The following is a 23,436-nucleotide window of genomic DNA, read 5'->3' on the forward strand; positions in this document are numbered from 1 at the left end:
TGGGGGATATTTATTATAACAAAAAGTAAAAAATAATGCGTTTTTTTCAAAATTGTCGCTCTATTTTTGTTTATAGCGCAAAAAATAAAAACCGCAAGGGTGATCAAATACCACCAAAAGAAAGCTCTATTTGTGGGAAAAAAAGGACGTCAATTTTGTTTGGGAGCCACGTCGCACGACCGCGCAATTGTCAGTTAAAGCGACGCAGTGCCGAATCGCAAAAAGTGGTCTGGTCTTTGACCAGCAAAATGGTCCGGTCTGCAAGTGGTTAAAGGGGTTGTAAAGTCAGAATGTTTTTTTATCTTAATGCATTTTTTTTTATCTTTATGCATTAAGATAAAAAGCCTCATGTGTACAGCAGCAACCCCACTGCACCCCTTATACTTACCGGAGCCCCATCTCTGTCCAGCCGTGTCCACAAGTGTCTCAGCTGTCTGAGACTCTCCCTCCTGATTAGCTGAGACACAGCAGTGGTGCCATTGGCTCAGTGCCCTGTGTCTGAATGGACACAGGAAGCCGTGACTCGGCTCAGGTGCCCCCATAGCAAGCTGCTTGCTGTGGCGGCACTCAACAGGGGGGAGGGGCCAGGAGAACAGAGGATGGACCCAAGAAGAGGAGGATCTGGGCTTCTCTGTGCTAATCCAGTTTAACAAGCTTAAATTGTCTCTGTGTATGGCCAGCATTAGTCGAGTAAATATATAATATTGCATATTGTTTTGTAACTTATTTAGCCATGCAGATATGAAACAGGAGTCCAAAAACATACATACTTCAAGATGAAATGTACACAAGTCTAATAAAGCTGAAGTTTTGTTAAACATTTGTTGTAGATACTTCCATTCTCATTCACGGAACTCATAGTATTCTTTCCCAGAATGTAAATTACTCTGTGATTGGAAGAGGTGGATCCTATCATTCATCCACCGCTCTTCTATTTGGAGAATGCTTTACTTTCCAGGAAGAAGTGCTATAAGTTCTGTGGAAGGGTAAGAGAGGAGGCACAGGAGGGTGAGTGTCAATACTTCACAACTGCAGCCAATGATCCTAACCCCCCAGATTACCACTATGTGGAGTATAGTAATGTGTCCCTGGTGCTGTTTCTACAACAACATTTTTAACTAAACTTTATTTTTTTTAAACTTCATAAAAAAAAAAAAAAAATATATATATATATATATATATATATATATATATATATATATATATATATATATATATTATGTTGTTTTTAGCCTCCACCAAATCTCCAAATTCCTTTTTCTTTTTTTCTTTTTTTTTTTAGCTGCTGTGATTCGACTTCCTGTTAGAGGGTGGCTACATCTGTATTCCATGGTCCCACTGTATGCAGGAACCTAGTCACCTTCTCTTGCTTGCTTGGTCCCGAGAGGGACTTTGGGATGTGTAGTGTGCATAGAGCAACTAAGGTTTGCTGCTTGTTCCAAACAAATAGAAGTGAGAGGGAAAGGGAGAGGTTTAGGAGCTCAAAGAAGATGTTACAAAGAGACAGATAAACACAGTAAGAAACAATTTAATGTAAAATACATTACAGAGTTATTAAAGTGGATTTGCATCCAAGAAAAAAAAAATCATGAATGTTCCTAAAAAATTTTAATAATTTTTTTTTTTTGTAACTGGCTGTTGCTAGGGGGTCCCTCGTAATCTGCCTCCTTCAGTGCCTGGGCTGGTGTCATCACTTCCCCTTGGCGCAGGAAGGGCTCAGGCTCTGCCCCCTCCCTCTTGTCAATCATCTGGGACACGTGGCAGGTCCCAGTTGATTGCACTGCCACTCATGGCGCGCGGTTCCACTCACGCATGCACAGTGGGTGCCCAGCCGTGAAGCCACAGCCAGGCGCCCACAGTTACAATGCCAGCGCCGCCGAACAAAGGGGGAGACGAGCGGGGCTTCGATCCCCCCCCTCGCTGGACCCTGGGATAAGTGCCCAATTATTAAAAGTCAGCAGCTGCAGTATTTGTAGCTGCTGACTTTTAATTCTTTTTTTTTTTTTAAATGGCAACACTACTCTAAAGCGGGAGTCCGCCGGGACTCCGCGTTTTTTTTTTTTTTTTAAAGCCAGCAGCTACAAATACTGCAGCTGCTGACTTTTAAAATAGTGACACTTACCTGTCCAGCGCGCCCGCGATGTCGGCACCCGAAGCCGATCTCTAGATCGTCCCTCGCAGTGGCGGCTGGTGAAGTTTTAGGATGGGGGGGCGCAAGACCCCGCCCATCCATGGTTGGCCCCTCCCACTTCTCATAAGCCACACCCAGAATTTGTAGAATGATATTGGCGTGTATCCAGAATTTCATTGTCCTGCAAATACAGTAGCTGTGTACATAGACATACTGTACTAACATTATCTATCTATCCAGAAATACAGGGTTATGTATAGGCATACCTGTGTATAACTGTGTATAGGCGTATCATTGCCCCAGAATTGCAGAGAGCTGTATAGAAACTGTATATATTAAAACAGTAGTGTAACACTGTAGCTGTGTATTCAGAATTACTGAGTTCTATATGTATAGGTGTAACATTATTCAGGATTACAGACTTCTGGATAGACACATCTGTGTGTATATGTGTGTACCACTACCCAGGATTGCAGAGTGCTATATAGATATATACTGTGTATTTATAGGTATACCATTATTCAGGATAGCAGACTTCTGTATAGCTATGTATAGATGTGATATTATCCAAGTTTTGCAGACTCACATGGATACTATAAATAGATATATATACAGCACTCTGCAATCCTGGATAATGGTACATATATATAACTCTGAAATATCGGATTATGTTACACCTATACATATAGATATCAATACAGCACTCTGCAATCCATGTGAGTCTGCACAGTCAGTGGGCTCCGCAGTTCGATGAAGGATGTGATGGCAGCCACCAGAAGCAGCAGCACATCATACTGTAGCCAGGAGCTATAAGAAATAGTGCTGGTAAAACTCATAGCTAGAGGGGAGAAGGTCACTTTGTTGGAAACAGCACAGCCGAGCAACCATGCTTATGTCAGCACAAACACAACACATGGAACAGCTGTAATGGATCCATGACTGAGCAGGGAAACCAATACAAAGTAAGCAGGTAATGTAACACCAAACCACTCCAACACCTGCACAGGGAGAAGCCACATTTCAACAGTCTGCACTTCTCATCATCACAAAAACCAACTCGTGCACAAATAACGAATGTGCTTTGTAAAGCCTGACCCTGCTGAGAACACACACACACCAGTATTTTGCCCACAGGCCTATTTCAGAACTGCAGAGGAAAGATTTTCCCCTTCAGAGTTCCCAATCACACCCTAAAAAGTCTCCGCTGATACCCAGCTGTGGCTAGGATGAGCTCATGGTGAAGCCATATCAGGAGGTCCTGGTGCTGAAGATGCCATGAGATGTAAGAGGCTGGGGAGAATTCAAACAGTAGAATGAGCTATTGAATTACTGGCCAGATCAGTAAGACCCAAAACACAACTCTGCTATAGAGGACAAAGCTATCATAATCTAATACTCCAGGTAAAACACAGAAGCTGCCTTTGTGGATAAAGAAAAGTCCTAGCTGCAAGGGGGTCCCTTGTGAATACAGGCCTCGGAATAATACTCTGAGCCCTTGGGGATCCCGCACCACTTGTTCTCTCATGGGGCTATCCTCATACTTTGGCAAGTCCTGAGTTAAGTCCCAGGTCTTATCTGTTGCAGCACGATCCTGATTGCAGGTCCACATCAAGCATAATGTCCATCATGACTGTATTATGAACAATTACTACTTTACTTTTTTTTTAACCATTTCCTCCTTTCGTGAATCCCAGCACTCTTGATCGCCAGGCATTATATGAATGAAAGTTTTAAAAATAACACACACACACACACACACACACACACACACACACACACACACACACACACACACACACACACACACACACACACACACACACACACACACACACACACACACACACACACACACACACACACACACACCTTACCTGACTGTGTGCTCTCCGCAGCCGCTCCTCACACCGCTCTACTCCTCTTACTTCCTGTTTCCTCTCTCAGGTGAGATGGGAGAGAGAAGACAGGAAGTGACATCTGAGTCAACTCAGATGTCAATCAACCTGCCCGCCCGGCCGTAGTAACACATACTACAGCGCCGGGCGGAAGCTACTCAGCGCTTCAGAAAGCGCCCTGAGGCGGGCTAAACGCCCGCAAATGAAGCGCCACGCCTGCAATCTCATGATTGCATTGGCGTGGCGTTTCCCGGCGTGCAGTGTGACCGGCGCTCGAGCACTTCCTTAAAGAACTTTTTTTTTTTTTTAAAGGGCCAGTTTTAAAACTTTTTTTTTTTTTTACATTTTTTTTTGTTTTTTTGTTTTTACCACACAGGGGGGGCGGCGCCCGGGCGCCCCCTATGGACGGGCCGCCACTGGTCCCTCGGGTGCTGCCGCCGCCATCTTGGGTATGGGAATCAGGAAATGGAGCCTTTCGGCTTCATTTCCCGGTTCCCTACTGCGCATGCGCGAGTCGCGCTGCGCAATAAGGACGGTCCCCGCTGCCTCTGGGATCTGTGTGTTTCCCAGCAGGCAGCGGGGCACTTGCGGAAAGGGGCGGGCACTTGCGGAAAGGGGCGTAATCTACGCCCCTTTCCGCAGAGAGCTATCCCGGAAGTGGGTGCAGATACCTGTACTGTACAGGTATCTGCACCCCCCTCCCCCCTGAAAGGTGCCAATTGTGGCGCCGGAGGGGGGGAGGGTTCCGATGAGCCGAAGGTCTACTTTAGGGTGGACCTCCGCTTTAAGTAGTGGATGTGTATGAATTGTTTTGAAGAATAAGGATATTGTTTAGAATCACTTTAGTTGTAATTTACATGTTAGTTCATTTTCTTATAGTTCTACTGAAGCTGTAAAAAAAAAGCAAGTCTAGCTACCAGTTTCTCTTGGACAAAATTAAGATTTGGTATAATTGTACACAGCAACATTTTGGTCTTCAAAAATTCAGACGTGGCACTATGGTACATATGAGTTTTTTTATCTGCTCTTCAAAGACTTTAAAAATGTTGGAAATTGTAACTCCCCAAAAGTTAGTGGACCACAAGTTTCAAGCAGTGAATAGAGCAGCTGTATACATGACCTGGTACTATGTAGCCACCTATTGCCCACAACTTGTACTGCAATAGTACATGATATTACTATCTTTCCTATGAAGTAATTGCATTTTTCTGCTCTTTGATGCTGCTTTTTCATTGGAATACTCTCCTTGGTGTTGACATTTTTCACTGTATAAACATCAAGCTGACATACATTAAAATCAAAGTCCGCAAATGGGGCTCACAGCACCTAGCTCCACAGAAATTGACCGATAATTACCCTCCACAAACGGCCGGGTGTACCAAGATGGCGCCATAGCACACGCACGGACTGCCGAGGAAGGAGAGCTCTCTTCAGATTTCAGCTGATCATCCTCGGTATGTATGGCTATTACTTGCGCAAACACAGGGGACACTGACATCTCTCCCCTTGATAGTCCATCTACCCATAGCCCCATTAAATTCAAGAAAGTTAAAGGTGACAGGCAGGAAGAGGATTCTGATATGGAAGAAAGTGCTGCAGAGCATTCCACCCAGATCCCTCTTGAGCAATTCTCTTCATCCTGTCAACCTGTGTCAATGATAAATATGAAAGATGTGTTGATCTCCTTGAGAGACTCCAGACTCCAGATCAAGTAGGATTTGTAAAAGGATGTCAAGCACCTGATGGCACCCACAGAATCCGCAATCTGCTCCATATAGCTGAGAGTCGCAAACTGCCTACTGCTTTTTTAGCTCTAGACGTTGAAAAGGCTTTTGAAAGGGGACATTGGGGGTATTTACAAGCTACCCTTAGAAAACTTGGTTTCGCAGGTTTCATCCTCTCAGCCATTTTAGCGTTATAAAAAAACCCATCGGCACAAGTTTTTACCTCCTCTATACTCTCTGACGCCTTTAATATCACAAATGGCAAAAGGCAGAGTTGCCCCCTCTCTCCCGTGATATTTAAATTAGTTATGGAACCCTTTGTGGCTGCCATCAGGGGTTCCCCGACTATAAAAGGCATTTCAGTAGCGGGTAAATACCATAAAATAAGATTATTCGCAGACGACGTCATATTGACACTTTCAGATGTGGATTCTTCCCTACCTGAGGTATGCACGATGATTGAAACCTTCAGCGCCATATATTACTATAAAATTAACGTATCCAAATTCCAGGTCCTTACAATCAACCTTAGTCACAAAATAAGGACAGAAATTAAATCTTAATTTTCTTGCAATTGGGATAACAGTAAAATCCAATATCTAGAGATTTATCTAACTGCCTAATCTATTTACCTCTACGATGCCAATTATAAAAAATTACTACATTCGGTTCAGGTGGAACTCTTACAACTGGGTAAATTTGAAATCTCTTGGATGGGAAGGATAGCAACTTTTAAAATGGTTATTTTACCAAAAATTCTTTATATCTTCAAGACTGTACCAATACCCTTACCAGCCCTTTTCTTTAAGAAACTCGATACCTGACTTCGATCCTTTATTTGGAAGGGGACTAGAGCAAAAATAGCCTTCTCTACCGACATAAAGCATAGATCAAAGGGAGGTATGGGAGTCCCAGTAATTAAAGACTATTATAGAGCGACTCTTTTAGACCAAATTAAAACATGGTTTGACTAGTTTCCAGTAAAGCAATGGGTACTATTAGAACACAATTTGGTGCAAAACAATAACCTCCGAGCCTTATTAATAGCAGCAGCCACCAATAAACCACTACATTTACCAGACCACCTTTCTATCTCCTCTTCATTTAAAGCATGGATAGACATTCTAAACAGAAGTCAGGAATCCATACATATATCCATGTGTGATATGCCACTTCAATCCTTTGAATCCCTAATAACAGGCCTATCGGTTCAATCATGGTTAGATGCTGGTTACTCTACCCTACGGGAAATCCCAGAAGTAATCAAACACAAAGATACATTTAAGATATTCCAAATCCAACATCTCCTGCATACCTTCACCTCTGACACCATAGAGCTGAACAAAAAAATATGGGAATTTTATCATAGAGATTCTATCCAAAAGAGAGGCATTTCACTTCTTTATTCCTTGTTTCAACCCAATACTCCAATAAAACAAACACCAGTGATACTGAAATGGGAAAGAGATTTAGATCATATTCGGAACAAGAATGGTCCCAAGCAATCAGATCCAGCCTAGGAGCTTGACACTGCGTATTAAATTAGGAAAATATTTATAAGATACTCTATAGATGGTACCTGAAACCAGTTTGATTATCTAAAATCCATAAAGAACACTCTCCAGACTGCTGGCGTAACTGTGGGGAACCTGGGAACTTGTTACATATACTCTGGTACTGCAAATCAGTAACCAGCTTTTGGAAGTCTGTCTTCAACCTGACCTGATCTATTACAGGCATCATAACCCATCCCTCGCCGGCTTTGGCACTGCTGGGACTCTCCATAGGAAACTTCCCTACTAACTTTAGAACAGTAGTTCTGCATATTTTAATAGAAGCTAGATTGTCCATAATGTGTTAGTGGAAAAGAGATATAGAGCCTACACTTACAGAAGTTGTCTCTAGGGCAAACTTACATTGCTCACATGAATACTCTTATGCCAGGCAATATGGATAGCTTCAAATGGAAATTTAAAGTATGGATTAAAACCTACAACTTCACCAATTTCTTTTGAGAAACCAGATTATAATGGCAGGTAATTAAGCAGCAAGCAACCTATAAGTAGAAGGTAAGGACTAGTAGTAGTTGATGGATACTACGGCTATAGTACCATTGCTACTTTCTTCTCAACATTATGTTCTTTAGTTTACTTTGGTTTACTCTTTTGTTTTATGTTTGATGTTCTCTATAAGGTCAACATTTGTATCTCTAGGTAAGACTGATGACCTCTAAAAAACAGGTTTATGTACAAGAGAGGCAAATATAATTCATGACATCAATGAATATAAGGGTTAAAATGACTACTGCTACTATTGCACGAAACTTATGATTATTTACACATGATAAGATACTAATGTGAAACATGGAACAAAACCTGTAAGAAAACCAACTTGTTACTTAAGTCTGTATGTACATGATACAACTATGTATATTTTTGACCTTATAACTGTTCAAAACCAATAAAAATCTCAATGATAAAAAAATTTGTGAATAAATACGTATGGAATAAAATAATAAAGCAAAAAAAAAGTATTTGAAATCGGAGAAAAAAAATACAATGCAATTCCTTACCATAAGCATAAAACAAGGAAGTTGCAAATCAACTTTCTTCATTAGTGACTGAGATTCATATTGGGTGATTGCTAAGCAGATTGACTGAAAAGAAAATGTACAGGGTAGAGTATATAGAGTCATATGGTCCCCTGTGTGTTTTCTTTTCTGTGTGAGTTCCTCTTTAAAGACATTGAGGATCTTTCATCCTTGTACTAATAGAGAAGGCACCTGTGGGGGCTGGGATCTTTAGAGGGAGCTGGGTGTCTATCCAGAAGGCTGTAAGCTTTGCAGGGAAATTATGGGAAGCTATAGCGCACTGCAGGAGCTTGGGGGTGCAGTGGCCCAGTGTTGGAGGTTGGAGGCTCTATGGGGACTGGTGGCTTTGCAGCAAGCTAGGGTTCACTGCAGGGGGCTTGGTGGCACTTTAGGAGGTTGGGGGGGCACTTTGAGGGCTAAGGGCTTTCAGGGGGCCTGGTTGCACTGTGGGACGTTGGGGGACACTGTGAGGGCTAAGGGCTCTCAGGGGGCCTGGCGGCACTGTGGGGGGTTGAGGGACACTGTGGGCCACTATGGGAGGCTGGGTGGCACTGTGGGAGGTTAGGGGATCTGCAGCTGATTACAACTTAGTGGTTCAGAATCACTGGTTTGGAGAATTTAACATATAATAGGGTCATAATGGGCACACTTTTGCTAGTACTCTCTCAATCAATATTAACTATTTGAATCCTTATGCTGCTAGCCTTAGTAAATAGAAGGAATAGGAAGGTATGTTATACCTACATGTTTTTAGATTTCTTCAGTTGCTTCCTGGTTTCTTGCCTAAGCCAAAATGATGTTATACATCCCAGGAGTCTTCATGAGCATTTTTTTTATTTAATCTGGAAAAGGGGTTGTTTTCTTAACTAAGCATACCGCTGTGCCTGCATGCCTAAACTGAGGGAAAATCGATTCCAGGAAATACATGCTACATGAATTGTCTGCCCTTATTCAAGATGGCTGCAGCTAGAAATGCTAGGGTGGTGTTTTTCAAAGTGATTTCTCAACCAATATAAAGCATTGAGACATGGATGAATGGGTAAATTTGCTTTGAATATTACAACATAAAAATTAATTAAACAGCTTTTTCCATTTGTGGTGTTCAGATACAGTTCAGTTTCAATTTAAACACAAATCCCATTGTCTGTAGTGCCCATTATTCTAAAGTGTGCAAACAGGTGCAGTTAACTAGCCTACTACTAAGTGGCTCTGTCCTATACAAGAGTGTGGTTAAGGAGGGTGGTGCAATCATGTACTAGGTCCCTTTTAGCTAGAGCTCTCCTGTATTGATGTAATGGGTGAGTCAGTGCCAACAGATAATCCAGGTTGGGACGAGTGATAGTGAAGTTGGGGCATGGGAGCCAAAGACCCCACCATTTGGCAGATGTAGTCAGCAAGGCCCTGGACAGGGCTGGAGGACAATGAGAGGTAGACCTGCATCCAGAAGAGACTTCCTTTTTAGACTTCTTGAACCCTGTGGTGGTGGAGGCTAGGCTGGGTTGCAAAAGGCATTTTAGGCTAGGCCAAGTGTTCCCTGGAGTGAAGCTATCCCCCAAGTGGGCCTGGGAGAGAAGTACCCAACTAGTGGTGTCTGCATTGATCCTATCTTAGAGACTATCTCATAAGGAACAGTGAGTGGACACAGACAGCCTAAGGTGAACCAGGGAGAGAATGTGCAAGAGAAAATGTCTTGCTATATCATTATACAGTATGTGATTGACAGTGTATGGTCAAATCTTGACGCCTTTACACAGCCATTCAAAAGCCCCCCTTACAAGTGCATCATGTGTGAGTGGGAGTACCTCCTGATGTCTCTTTCTGGGTTTTACCTTGATATAACTATTGCATTTAATAAATATATAACACCCAAGAGTAAAAAAAAAAGTGAATTTCTTGTGGCATTCATTAACACAGTTCATAATTGTAGATTACTAAATATATTTTTACTTACAGAATGTTGTACTGTGGAAATTATCTGAGATCCCAAGTTAAGAATAATTTTATATAGACTCTGTATATGCGCTCGCTGCTCCTGCTTCTTAATCAGCGGAATGTCATCATTAGTGTGAGCTGCTGTCAGAGGTTCTATTTCTGGCTTCAAAATATTGATCTGTAGTTAAAATAAAAGCCAGAAAAAATAATATGCTTCCATTTTTAAATTGGGTTTGACGATAGCCAAGACATATTTCCACTATCACTTTGCAGTTGCTAAGGTAATTTGGCTGTCTACAGATTTTAAAGGAATTGTGTCATGGAGCAGAAATACATGTCTCAGAATCTCCTGATGGAAGCAGCTGATTTGCAAACTATGTACTGTATACTAGTTCCAGACAGTTTACCTGAACCTTATTAGCTAAGTTATTGCCCCAAATCTTAACTGTAGCCTGAAAGTCATAGACTGGCTTCTATTTATGTGTTAAAAAGGCCCAGTCAATGTCCAGACCTAAATCCAATTGAGAATCTGTGGCAAGACTTGGAAATTGCTGTTCACAGACGCTCTCCATCCAATCTGACAGAGCTTGAGCTATTTTGCAATGAAGAATGGGCAAAAATATCACTCTGTAGATGTACAAAGCTGGTAAAGACATTCCCAAAAAGACTTGCAGCTGTAATTGAAGCGAAAGGTGGTTCTACAAAGTATTGACTCAGGGGGGCTAAATACAAATGTATGCCACACTTTTCAGATATTTATTTGTAAAAAAAAATTGAAAACCATTTATCATTTTTCTTCTACTTCACAATTATGTGCCACTTTGTGTTGGTCTATTACATAAAATCCCAATAAAATATATTTATGTTTTTGGTTGTAAAATGACAAATGTGGAAAATTTCAAGGGGTATGAATATTTTTTCAAGGCACTGTATTTTAGCAGAGAGCACTATTCGTCCTTCTCTTGATTTTTACATACACTTCATATATCTTACACATATGAGGATTGACCAGCCCAGACCAGCGGAGTTACCATCTTATATGTTACCCTTATTGGGAAAAGCATGTTATGACTGTCCTGTTAAGCAAAGGATCATGATTATAAGGTGAGTGGCCAAGATTGCATTTGGTGATGGGAAAGAGCACCATATACACCTGGATGATTATAAAGTCACGGTTTTGGTGCACGGCTGCTTCTGTACCTTTGCTGGTGATCCATTTTCCTATGAAGATTGTTTATGAATTTTGTTGCTCTGCACTATTTATGAACTTGTAACATTTTTATTAGAGGTGCTGTGTTCAGCTTCAGTTTTTCTCATTAGTGTTATTATATGACTGCGCTGATTGGTTTCTCTTTGTATAGTTTTAAATAAACCTGTGTTGCTTTGACAACAGTAATTAATGTACAGTTAAAATTCCAAGGGGTGATCACATAAAGGCTATACTAAAGGGGTCTGGAACTTTTTGGGGGCTATGGCCATTTGAATGTCTACTTTAAACATGCATGGCATAGGGTCTTATCATGTTCAATGAGAAAGCAGATCTCTCTGCAGAATGCAATATGCCAAAAATACTGAGTTCCCCCTGATTCTTGGCATTATCAGTGAAGCGTGTATTGAAAGGTAATTTATTATTTTTATTTATTACAGGTACTTATATATTTCCATCAATTTATGCAGTGCTTTACATACATACATACATATATATATACATACATATATATATATATATATATATATATATATATATATATATATATATATGTATATATATATATATATTCATATATATATATATATATATATATATATATATATATATGTATGTATATATATATGTATGTATGTATGTAAAGCACTGCGTGTGTGTAAAGTAAGTATTGAACATATCACCATTTTTCTAGGTAAATATATTTCTAAAGGTGCTGTTGACATGAAATGTTTACCACATATCAGTAACAACCCTTGCATTCCATACATACAAAGAAAAGAAAACCAAAGAAAACCAAAGCAAATAAGTTAAGAAATTAAATTATGTGCAATGGAATGGAATGACACAGGGAAAAAGTACTGAAAACATGCAGAAAGGGGGGTGTAAAAAGGAATGGAAAGCCAAGACACTAGCTGAACTCTATCAGTAATTAGAAAGCAATCCTGCCCCTTGTCAGTACAAATTAATATCAGCTGATTCAGTCTCAACTGATGGCTTATAAAAAGGGGTCTCATTACCAAGGTGTCACACAAGAAACATGCCATGATGGGTAAAAGCAATAAGCTCTCTCAAAACCATTGCAACCTTATTGTTGCAAAACATACTTATGACATTGATTACAGAAGGATACAGTGTTGTCTCCAGCTTTCATATTTAGGGGGGCACGTGGGGGACAGGGAAAAAAGTAGGGGGGACAAAAAAAGAGAACAATTATATAAATACACACACAAATATAAATACACAGTGTCTTGAAAAAGTATTGGTGGTTGCAGCCAGGTGGAGGGGAGGACAGGATGGATGTAGCCAGGTGGAGGGGAGGACAGGGTGGGAGAAGCCAGGTGGAGGGGAGGATGGGGTGGGAGCAGCTGGGTGGAGGAGAGGAAGGGGTGGATGCAACCAGGTGGAGGGGAGGACAGGAGGACAGGGTGGGAGCAGCCAGGTGGAGGGGAGGATAGGGTGGGAGCAGCCAGGTGGAGGGGAGGAAAGGGTGGATGCAGCCAGGTGGAGGGGAGGACAGGGTGGGAGCAGCCAGGTGGAGGGGAGGATAGGGTGGGAGCAGCCAGATGGAGGGGAGGAAAGGGTAGATGCAGCCAGGTGGAGGGGAGGACAGGGTGGGAGCAGCCAGGTGGAGGGAAGGATAGAGTGGGAGAAGCCAGGTGGAGGGGAGGAAAGGGTGGATGCAGCCAGGTGGAGGGGAGGACAGGGTGGAAGTAGCCAGGTGGATGGGGAGGACAGGGTGGATGTAGCCAGGTGGAGGGGAGGACAGGGTGGGAGAAGCCAGGTGGAGGGGAGGATGGGGTGGGAGCAGCCGGGTGGAGGAGAGGAAGGGGTGGATGCAACCAGGTGGAGGGGAGGTCAGGAGGACAGGGTGGGAGCAGCCAGGTGGAGGGGAGGATAGGGTGGGAGCAGCCAGGTGGAGGGGAGGAAAGGGTGGATGCAGCCAGGTGGAGGGGAGTACAGGGTGGGAGCAGCCAGGTGGAGGGGAGGATAGGGTGGGAGCAGCCAGATGGAGGGGAGGAAAGGGTGGATGCAGCCAGGTGGAGAGGAGGACAGGGTGGGAGAAGCCAGGTGGAGGGAAGGATAGAGTGGGAGAAGCCAGGTGGAGGGGAGGACAGGGTGGAAGTAGCCAGGTGGATGGGGAGGACAGGGTGGATGCAGCCAGGTGGAGGGGAGGACAGGGTGGATGTAGCCAGTGATAAGGTCATGTACCTCTATGGAAGCCTGCATCCTGCCCCCCATCCCCCTTGCTACCACCACCTAGAGGTAAGTTCTTACCTTGGAGGATAATGCTAGAATCACTGGCTCCGTCCACCTGACAGCCCCATGGTCCCTCTTATTTTCTCTTCCTCATCCCCCTCTCAGGGAATTATCCTGGGGCCTGCTGGTATCCGGGACTATATGTCCCATAATCCTCTAGCTGCTCGTTTCAAAGCCATTGGCCCTGAATGTAGCCAATAGGAGGGCATTGCCATGTGAATGCTCGGCTCAAGGAGGAGAAGGAGGGGTGGAAATTCCCCGCAGCTATGGCTCTGCCTGTGTCATTCCTGTCAGTTTTACCCTGTGTCAGTAACGGCTGATGGGGGGTCAGCATCAGCACAGCCTGCTCACTATTTTCTCGGGGGGGGGGGCAATTGACCCTATGCCCCCCCCCCGATCCACCCCTGCCTGAGCGATGCATGTGACTAGTTTCTCCATACAGGAAGCATCTTGAAGCTGTTATTACCAACAAAGGATTTTGTAGGAAGTATTAAAAAAAAATCCAGTTAACGTGTTCAATACTTTTTCTCTGTGTCATTCCATTTTATTACACATGACGTTCTAATAAATGTCTGCAATTATTTGTTTTGGTTTCCTTGATGTGGTGAAAATTTCATGTCAACAGCACCTTTAGAAATGTATTCACCTGGAAAAATAGTGATGTGATCAATACTTATTTTACCCGCTGTATATAAAGTACATTCATATCAGTCTTGCCCTGAAGGAGCTCTAAGGTCCCTAACGCACATTTATACATATACTAGGGCCAATATAGACAGGAGTCAATTAACTTACCAGCATGTCTTTGAGAGAAGGAAACAGGAATACCTAAAGGAATCCCACACAGGGACGGGGAGAACATGCAAACTCCAGGCAGGTAGTGTCATGGTTGGGATTTGAACTGGTGAACCTAGGGCTGCTGGGCAGAAGTGCTAACTACTTAGCCACTGTGCTGCTTGTAATATAGTATTTTTATATATTATAATTTACCTATACAGATCTGTTGTCTCTTAGTATGACACTACACTGTGTGACAGGTTGTGTAATGCACAGCTGTAACCAGCATTGTCCTAAACGTGCATACAGACCATGGAGCATTTTCATATACAGTCTACTCACCTCTGTTTTCATCTCATAAAATGTCACAATTTTGATAAAAATCTCTTCATATTCCTTAATACTGTCCTTTAGTCTGTGGTGATACTGGACAAGTTCATTCATCTTGCCTGTTTTTTCATTGATTTGTGCTCCTTCTCGAGTAAGAAGTTCTGAGATCTTTACTGCTTGTTCAATTTCATCATTTAATTTCTGTCAAGATGTGTAAACATTTTAGGTAAGACATAGAGACATAATTGGATGTATTCAAAAAGGTGGGAGCGATATGTAAAGTGCCAGATCAAAACCAAGCTCATTGGTTTCTATGCAGAAGTGAGCCTGATTTTGCACTTTCCAGCTTTAGTAAATAAACCCCATTGTGTACGTAAAAGTGGGGTATGCCTGTATAGAGCTTTGTGTTGTATAGGGAGTTTTATACAGTATCATATATTTTAGGGAGCACCCCATAATTATTGATAATTGTTTACCTGACCTTGCAGAACTGCATGTAGATGTGAGCAGCACCCTTCATTTTCACTTTGAGATATTTATAGGAAATCACATTATATATTATATTATATTATATTATATTATATTATATTATATATGTATCATTTATTCATTTTATAAATAGGTAGGGTGGAAGTTTCATTGGTTTTCATAAAATAAACCAATGCATATATAATTATGTTATTAGAGTCCAATCAATCTACAGTATATGAATAAGTTCCCCCAAAAAGAATGTACTGTAATCTTCACATCCAATCCACAACGAACATCCATCATATTGATATAAATGATAACACCAGGCAAAAGATGGCTGCTCAGCTCAAACAAAACCATTTTACTATATGGTCAAGAACATATAGTTCTTTATGGTTCTGGAGCAACTTTAATTTGTCTCATAACAAGGAATAGTGAAACCTTCACAAGTATGGAGAATGATCCAACATCACCACCACACAGAATGGCGGCTCACTTTAAAACATGTACTTTAATTATAAAGGTCAAAAAATGTGTGTTCCCCTTTAATAGCCAGGATCAGCTATAGGTGACAGGCTCACTGTTCAGGTTCACTTCTTCTTTAGGACCAACTTAAACGGTGGACCTTTAATTATAAAGGTCAAAACACGTGTATTCACATTTAACAGCTGGGATCGGCTCTAGGCTGTTCCATTGAAGGGCTTTTTGTCCTGAATGTGCAACTTATGCCGGCCATACACGGTTCAATTTTTTAAGAATTTTCATATGAATTTCGCACCATTAGTGGGGCTGCATCAACAGCCGATTTTCGTGCGGAAATCTAATTTGAGGAATCGGACATGTTGGAATTTTTTTTAAAAACAAACGATTTTCTAATCAATGATGGGAGAATCGTGCGAGAAATGTAATAAGAAAAGAAAATTTACTGAGAGAAAAGAAGATTCACGGCCACGAGAATTATTTTCTGTAGCAACATGAGGTGAAATTGAAGACTTGGTCAGCCGAATTTCGAAAATCAATGGTATGCCACCATTGATTTTCGAAATTTTCATGCCGACCCGATTTTCATGCCGACTGGATCACAAAAAAAAAAAAAAAACTTTCTTATTTTGAAAAGAAAATTTGTTCGATATTCGACCATTTATGGCCTGCCTTAGGCTTAACTCAAAGCCCCATGTACAGCCTGAGCCTAGAATTTAAAAGGCTCCACAGGGATACAATAAATGATTGGTAAATTAACATTAGTACTTACAGGTACCATAAGATGTCTGCACTACAGCACTGCTATGTTAGCAATGCTTAGGCTAGGCCAGGTTAACTTTATGGCATGCTATCCCTACTGGTGTTCTGTTACTTTCGAGCAGATGTTATTCCTATCAATCAAACATACAATATTTATCAATTGGATATAATCAGTGTCCTAACCAAGGAAAGTTAGAAAGGGTTTGTTCAAAGAAGTTATATTCATATTTAGACAAATTGTAATGCAGCTCACCTGAAAATTTGTCTTAATATTATTCAAATTCTCCTGTGCATTTAAGATATTTTGGATATTATTTCCTAAACTCAGTGAAGACAAAGGTTGTAGATCATTTTCCAGTTCTTGTAATCTGCCACCTGCCTATAAAAAAAAAAGTTAATAACCTTTACATTTACATATCAAATGTTTTATACAGTATTTTTAGTGTCAAATGATTGTTTCACAGAACCTTCTTGAAACCACCCCACCCTAATTTATATAACTAGCAACATACAATAGTTAACCACTTGCTTACTGGGCACTTAAACCCCCCTCCTGCCCAGACCAATTTTCAGCTTTCAGTGCTGACGCACTTTGAATGACAACAGAGCGGGCATACAACACTGTACCCAAATGAAATTTTTTCAATCTTTTTCCCATAAATAGAGCTTTCTTTAAGTGGTATTTAATCACAGCTGGGGTTTTTATTTTTTGCTAAACAAAAAAAAAGATGGAAAATTTTGAAAAAAAAAAAATCATGTTTAATAGTTTGTTATAAAATTTTGCAAACAGGTAATTTTTCAGCTTAATTGATATGCGCTGATGAGGCTGCACTGATGGGCACTAATAGGCACAGATAAGGTGGCACCTATGGGGACAGATAAGTTGGTACTGATGGGCACAGATAAGGCGGCACTGATGGCCACTGATAAGATGGCACTGATGGGTGGCACGGATGGGTGGCACAGATGGGCACTGATAGATGGCACTGATTGGCACTGATAGGTGGCACTGATGGGCATTGATAGGTGGCACTGATGTGTAGCACTGTTTAGGCACTGACTGTGGGCACTGATAGGTGGCACTGTGGGCACTGACAGATGGCACTGTGGGCACTGACAGATCGCACTGTGGGCACTGGTAGGCGGCACTGTTGCCTACTGCTAGGTGGCACTTGTAGGGGGCACAGGTGGGCACTGAGGAGCTGGCGGCACATTGCAGTGATCAGGACTGATGTCCCTTTCACTGCTGCCGGTGATAGGCTTTTTTTTTTTAAATAGCCAATTACCGGCTGTGTTGACATCACATGATCAGCTGTCATTGGCTGACAGCTGATCACGTGGTAAGGGTCGGGATTGACCCCTTACTCCGATCTGTGATCCAGCAAGTCTCAGACTCGCTAATTACAGAGCACACCGCGCGCGCCCTTCAGGGGGCGCACAGGCCACTCGTGCATGGGACTATGTCAATAGACGTAGTCCCGGCAATGCAGGTCCGCGCTGTAGCCGTCATTTGGCTATAGCGCAGATCTCTAGTGGTTAAAGCAAATTGGTTCTTCACTTTGCAAGGGAAGTTTCCCTTAGCTTAGTAAATGTGCACATGATTGAACGGTGGAAGTCAGTAGAGCTTCACCTCATTCAATAAGCTAAAGGGGAAATTCCCTTGCAAACTAGACAGACTATTGTTCTTTGTTCTTTAGTAAATCTACCTCATAGTATTAAAAAAAGAATCATGACAACTGATTTGTTGCTAGGGGTTATTTTACTTTACAAACTGATTTGTTGCTAGGGGTTATTTTACTTTACAAACTGATTTGTTGCTATGTGTTAATATACTTTATGCATAGGTACCTCATGCTACTAATAGTTAAAAATGTGCAAAAGTAGTAGAAATTTACTTTTCCCTTTAGCTAACTTGCATATGAACGTTCATATATAAAATATAAGCTAAATGTATACCAATCTTAGCTGGTCTTTAATTGTTTTCCATGTCTGCTTGGAGGAATTTTCTTGATTGACATGCTGTTGCCACACTGACCACAGATTTGTTATCTCAGTCTTTTCCTTATTCAGATTAGCCATCGTGTCCTCCACAGTCTGCACGTGTTTATCCTTCAAGATTCTGTCCTTGTTCATCTGAAATAAAAATAGTTTTGAAACTATTCATTGACTGAATGCTAATAGTGATTTATAATTTTAATGTCCTTTGATCATGTTCTTCCATAAAAGTCTCTCATTGGTAATATTTATCTTCAAAAAAATGCTTCTGGTGTAAAAGGACTTTACCAAGATGTAAAATACATGTCTATTTATGTATACCTAATGTTTGAACTGTTTCAGGCACTAATTAAAGAAACTTATACTGAAAAATAATTAGGTTTTTATTGCTGAAAATGCAAGCTGCCTGTTTGTCTTCATAACTACTTCAATACAGGGCAGCCCCCCCCCCCCCCCAGACCATTTTTCACACTTTGAATAACAATTGCGCGGTCATGCAACACTGTACCCAAACACAGTTTTTATAATTTTCTCCACACAAATAGAGCTTTCTTTTGGTGGTATTTAGTCACTGCTTTACTACAAATAAGTAAAATATACCGAAAATTTTGAATATTTCTTATTTCTTAGTTTCTGTCAGTAAATTTTGTAAATAAGTAATTTTTCTCGTTCACTGATAAGGTTACACTGATGATGCTGCACTGATGGGCACTGATAGGCTGCACTGATGAGGTGGCACTTATGGGCACTGATTAGGTGGTACTGATGAGGAGGCACTAAAATGCCGCACTGATGGGCACTGATAGGTGGCATTGATATGCGGCACTGATGAGCACTGATAGGTGGCACTGGTAGGCACTGATAGGCTGCATGGTTGGGCAGAACTGATGGACACTGATGGGCAGCACTGATAGGCACTGATTGGTGGAACTGATGGGCAACGATGGGCAGCACTAATAAACCGGCACTAATGGGCACTAAAAGGCAGCACTGACTGGTGTCACTAATGGGCACTGATTGGTGTCAATGATGGGCACTGATTGGTGTCACTGATGGGCACTGCTGGGGCTTTACTGTAATCAGGGCACTGATTACCTGCCCTGGTGTCCCATGCGAGGAGATGCTTGCTGATCAGCCATGTGGCCGGCTGTGATTGGACACAGCCGATCACATGGTGTCTTCGGCTCTTTACAGAGATCGTGGTCATGCTGTGTCCTAGGAACATGGTTCAGCTTCATGCCCCTGCAGGCACGCGAGAGCGGCCATTCTGGGGCGCTGTCATTTGACGTTCTCCCAAAATGAGAGCCGTGCCGCTCCTCTGTCATTTGACAGAGGGCGGGCGGAAAGTGATTAAAGTGTTACTAAACCCACAACAGTGAAATCATTGTGTATAAAGCATGCTTGTTATAATCCCTGTGGGACCTAAGGGGTTAATCTTGTGCATTTTGTAAAAGGGCTGTTTGACCCTCTCTTCTCTGATCCTCCCCTTCTTGACAGTCCCCAATCAATCTACCGATAGTACAGAGACTTGGAGGCAACCTGCACATGCTCAGTTTGGAGAGATTTATTTTTCTTGGGAAAGTGCATGTGATCAGCATATGGCCAATCAGCACTGTCTAGCCAGAGGGCCAGGGGTCCTGCAGACTCATAGGACAGTCAGAGTAGAATGAAAACTCCTCCTACAAACTTTAATCAGACACTGATAGAATTCACAAGACTGTTATATACTGCTAATGACAAAGGTATTTAGCAGTTTATATTTACTAAAATAATTGGAATGTCATGTTTTCTGTACTGTGGGAGACCAGATATAGTGAATGCAGGGTCCTGGATTTAATAACACTTTAACTTCTAACATCTGTTATTTTTGGTCACTGGCTCCCAATATGTATGTAACCAGTGAAGACAAAACTACTGATTTGCATGCTTTTTTTGGGTCAGTGACTCAGAAAGATATGGAGATATAGACTGCCAAGAAGGTAGTATTTTCAGAATAGGGTCAGCAATGGCAGAGCCCATTTTTCTCAGTCCCGAGGACTTAAGCACATCCACATTTTGCTCCTGTGCATTCAGTGACATTTAGGGGTTGATTTATGAAGCAGTTGTGAGGCCTTACGATGGCCATTCTGCTGCTTTAAACAAATGAGTATTTATAAAATACAGCAATGCGTTTCATAAATGTGCTTATCACCATACTGGCTTCATGACTCTGCTGCACTGTAGTGCTATTAAAGGGAAAAGAGACAAAAAAAATCTGATCTAGGAAAATTATGGGACTGGCTGTTCTCCAATAACTTGGTGCATTTTGCAAGCTCAATACTACAGCCTACAATTAGAAATGGGCCAGAGGCAATTCACTTTATTGAGTAATGCTGTGTAGTATAATGGAGAGTGCACAGCAGTATATGCTCTGTATATGGCCACTTAGTCATCTTTGCTAAGATTAGAGTTCACCAGGGCAATGCAAAGCACAAGAGCAACATTCAGAGCTTCACAAGTTACTGGGTGCATAAGCATCAATTGATATAATGGGTGCAGCATGATGACCCCATTATGCTCCATCATCATATCATCCCTTTTTCAAGGATGTGCTCTTGCTTTACAATATACTAAATATGTGTTACAATAGGTCTTTTTAATATAAAGCAGGGATATGCAATCAGCGGATCTCCAGCTGTTGCAGAACTACAAGTCCTGTGAGGCATAGCAAGACTCTGACAGCCACAAGCATGACACCCACAGGCAGAGGCATGATGGGACTTGTAGTTTTGCAACAGCTGGAGGGCCGCTAATTGCATATCCCTGATATAAAGTATTCTGTATATACCTTATTTTGCTTCCTCAACAGCATAGCAATTTATAGGGATCTATTAAACTTTACAGACTTTTAAGCAAGTTAATATCTACTTTTAATCTTATAATTTAAAATGCTATGTTAATGTATAGTCAATCTCACCATTTTTATGATATTCAGACAGTTTTGCCCCATGTCTTGGACTGAAAAAAGCTCATCAAGCACACTCTGTATCTGTGATTCAGCTGTTTCCAGCATGGTCGCTGCCTCTATTTCTGGATTAGGTGTGCAAAATGTCTTTAGATTCTGGATGTGCGATTCCAACTTTACGGAAATACAAAATAACATTTTATTGGCAATATAATCAAGAAAATTAGACTTTGGCCAATAATAGCAAAATAATCTAAATACAAAGGATTTTGAGACAGTTACCTTTCAAATGCCACAGTTAAAGCGGAAGTAAACCCATCCATAACAGAGTTTTATTTCAGGCACGTGCCTAAAATGTAACACTCCCATTGGTTGTGCTCTCAAGTAAACTGTCAAACAATCCAATTGCTGTTGTCATAACTGACCACATGTGCAGCATCATGGCACTTGAAGATTAAACAGAGGCAAAAATGGCAGCTTAGCTGAAAACGATAGGGGTTTACTTACACTTTAAAACATCAGCTAGTAAGTCTACATTCATCCTGAAAACTCTTATTAAAGAATGTATGCCATTTTTAAAAAAAATCTAAGCAGACTGTAGTGGCATCGCTAGGGTGCTAATAGACCAAAGGCACCTCTGGGTACATAGATTGAAATGTTGAGGGGTTGGTAAGATACCATGATAACCCCTTTGGATCAAATCTAAGATTAATAAAATCTTTAACTGAACAAAAAGGAATGAATCTAATAAATATGTTTACAAAATAAATAATGGATGGATTGAAAAGTAAATACATTATACAATGTTCCAAAACTATATATTGCATAGAATGTAACATTTATTTAAAGGAATGAGAACCCCAGGCAGTATTTGACCTGGGGCACATGCCCTGGGTGCCAGGGTCTAGCAGCTTCATGAAAAAGTAATGAACACTTATGACCATCTTCAATGATACAAAAAAACAAGAATTTTAATATGTTAAACAACATTGATAAGATGGTTTGCGTGAAGTTATGATTATATGTATGTGTACCTTAAAGCACTATACATTTTCTGTAAAGCTTTAGATATGTTCCCTAGTTTAATTCAAGTAAGAAATGATGTGACTTATAGTACAATTCTTTGCACATCGCACCCTTAAAAAACATATTTTACCTGTTTTGAAGACTTCAAAAATGTTACATAGACATTTATAACCTCCAGTTTCTCCTCAATACTCTGATCCAGAGCTTTTAGTTTCTCATCCAAAATCCGAGAGTTGCTGGCAAACGCTTCACTCCCAGATGGCACCGCCTGTATAAGCTGGGAGGCAGACTCCATATACTGTGATGCTTCCTATTTTAAGTCACACACAATGCAATAAAAATGGACAAGCCAATTTAGAGCAAAACTTCAGGTGAATATTTAAAATATGCTTTAGGTCTCTTATATACTTATTAAATAAAAGCAATCAAAAAAAAAAAAAACAGATCAGTTACTGTAATTGTTTACAATATATATTTTATTAAGGTTGAAAGTGTCTGATCTGTAAGATGATGGAAGGTAAAGGGAAATACTTTTGTGGTCTTGTAGGTGACATCAGGATGAGGTATTACCAGTGTGGTGATCTCCTCTAGCAGTCCAATGAGCAAGCGGAGGGCAGTAACACAGAAGGTTGATTTACTAAAGCTAAATAGACTGTGCACTTTGTAAAGTGCAATTGCATGCTGCAAGTGTAGTTGCTCCAGAATTTAGTAAACGAGTTAAAGCTCCACTTTGCAAAACATACCCAATCACGTGCCAGGAAAATAAAAAAAAAACATAATTTTTGCATGAACATGATTGGATAATGTATGTTAGCATATCTTCTGCTCATTTACTAAGCTCTAGAGCAACTGCACTTGCAGAGTGCAATTACACTTTGCAAAGTGCACAGTCTATTTGCTTTTAGTAAACCAA

At 41.2% G+C, this 23,436-nt stretch overlaps 1 protein-coding gene across 2 annotated transcripts in view; it reads right to left on the reverse strand.

Moving 5' to 3' along the window:
* Window positions 1-23,436, reverse strand: part of CCDC141 (coiled-coil domain containing 141) — a 232,130-nt gene that overhangs the window by 47,729 nt on the left and 160,965 nt on the right. For both annotated transcript variants that reach the window (XM_077448107.1, XM_077448106.1), the window contains exons 11-16: window positions 22,654-22,833; window positions 21,510-21,671; window positions 18,515-18,691; window positions 16,812-16,937; window positions 14,858-15,046; window positions 10,292-10,450 (exon numbers count right to left, since the gene is read on the reverse strand). In XM_077448107.1, the coding sequence (XP_077304233.1) occupies window positions 10,292-10,450; window positions 14,858-15,046; window positions 16,812-16,937; window positions 18,515-18,691; window positions 21,510-21,671; window positions 22,654-22,833 (993 nt within the window). The remainder of the gene's footprint in view (window positions 1-10,291; window positions 10,451-14,857; window positions 15,047-16,811; window positions 16,938-18,514; window positions 18,692-21,509; window positions 21,672-22,653; window positions 22,834-23,436) is intronic.

The sequence above is a fragment of the Lithobates pipiens genome, unplaced genomic scaffold, assembly GCF_037356315.1.
Source record: "Lithobates pipiens isolate NorthernLeopardFrog02 unplaced genomic scaffold, aLitPip1_a1.2 Scaffold_22, whole genome shotgun sequence".
In the NCBI taxonomy this organism is placed as follows: Eukaryota; Metazoa; Chordata; class Amphibia; order Anura; family Ranidae; genus Lithobates; species Lithobates pipiens.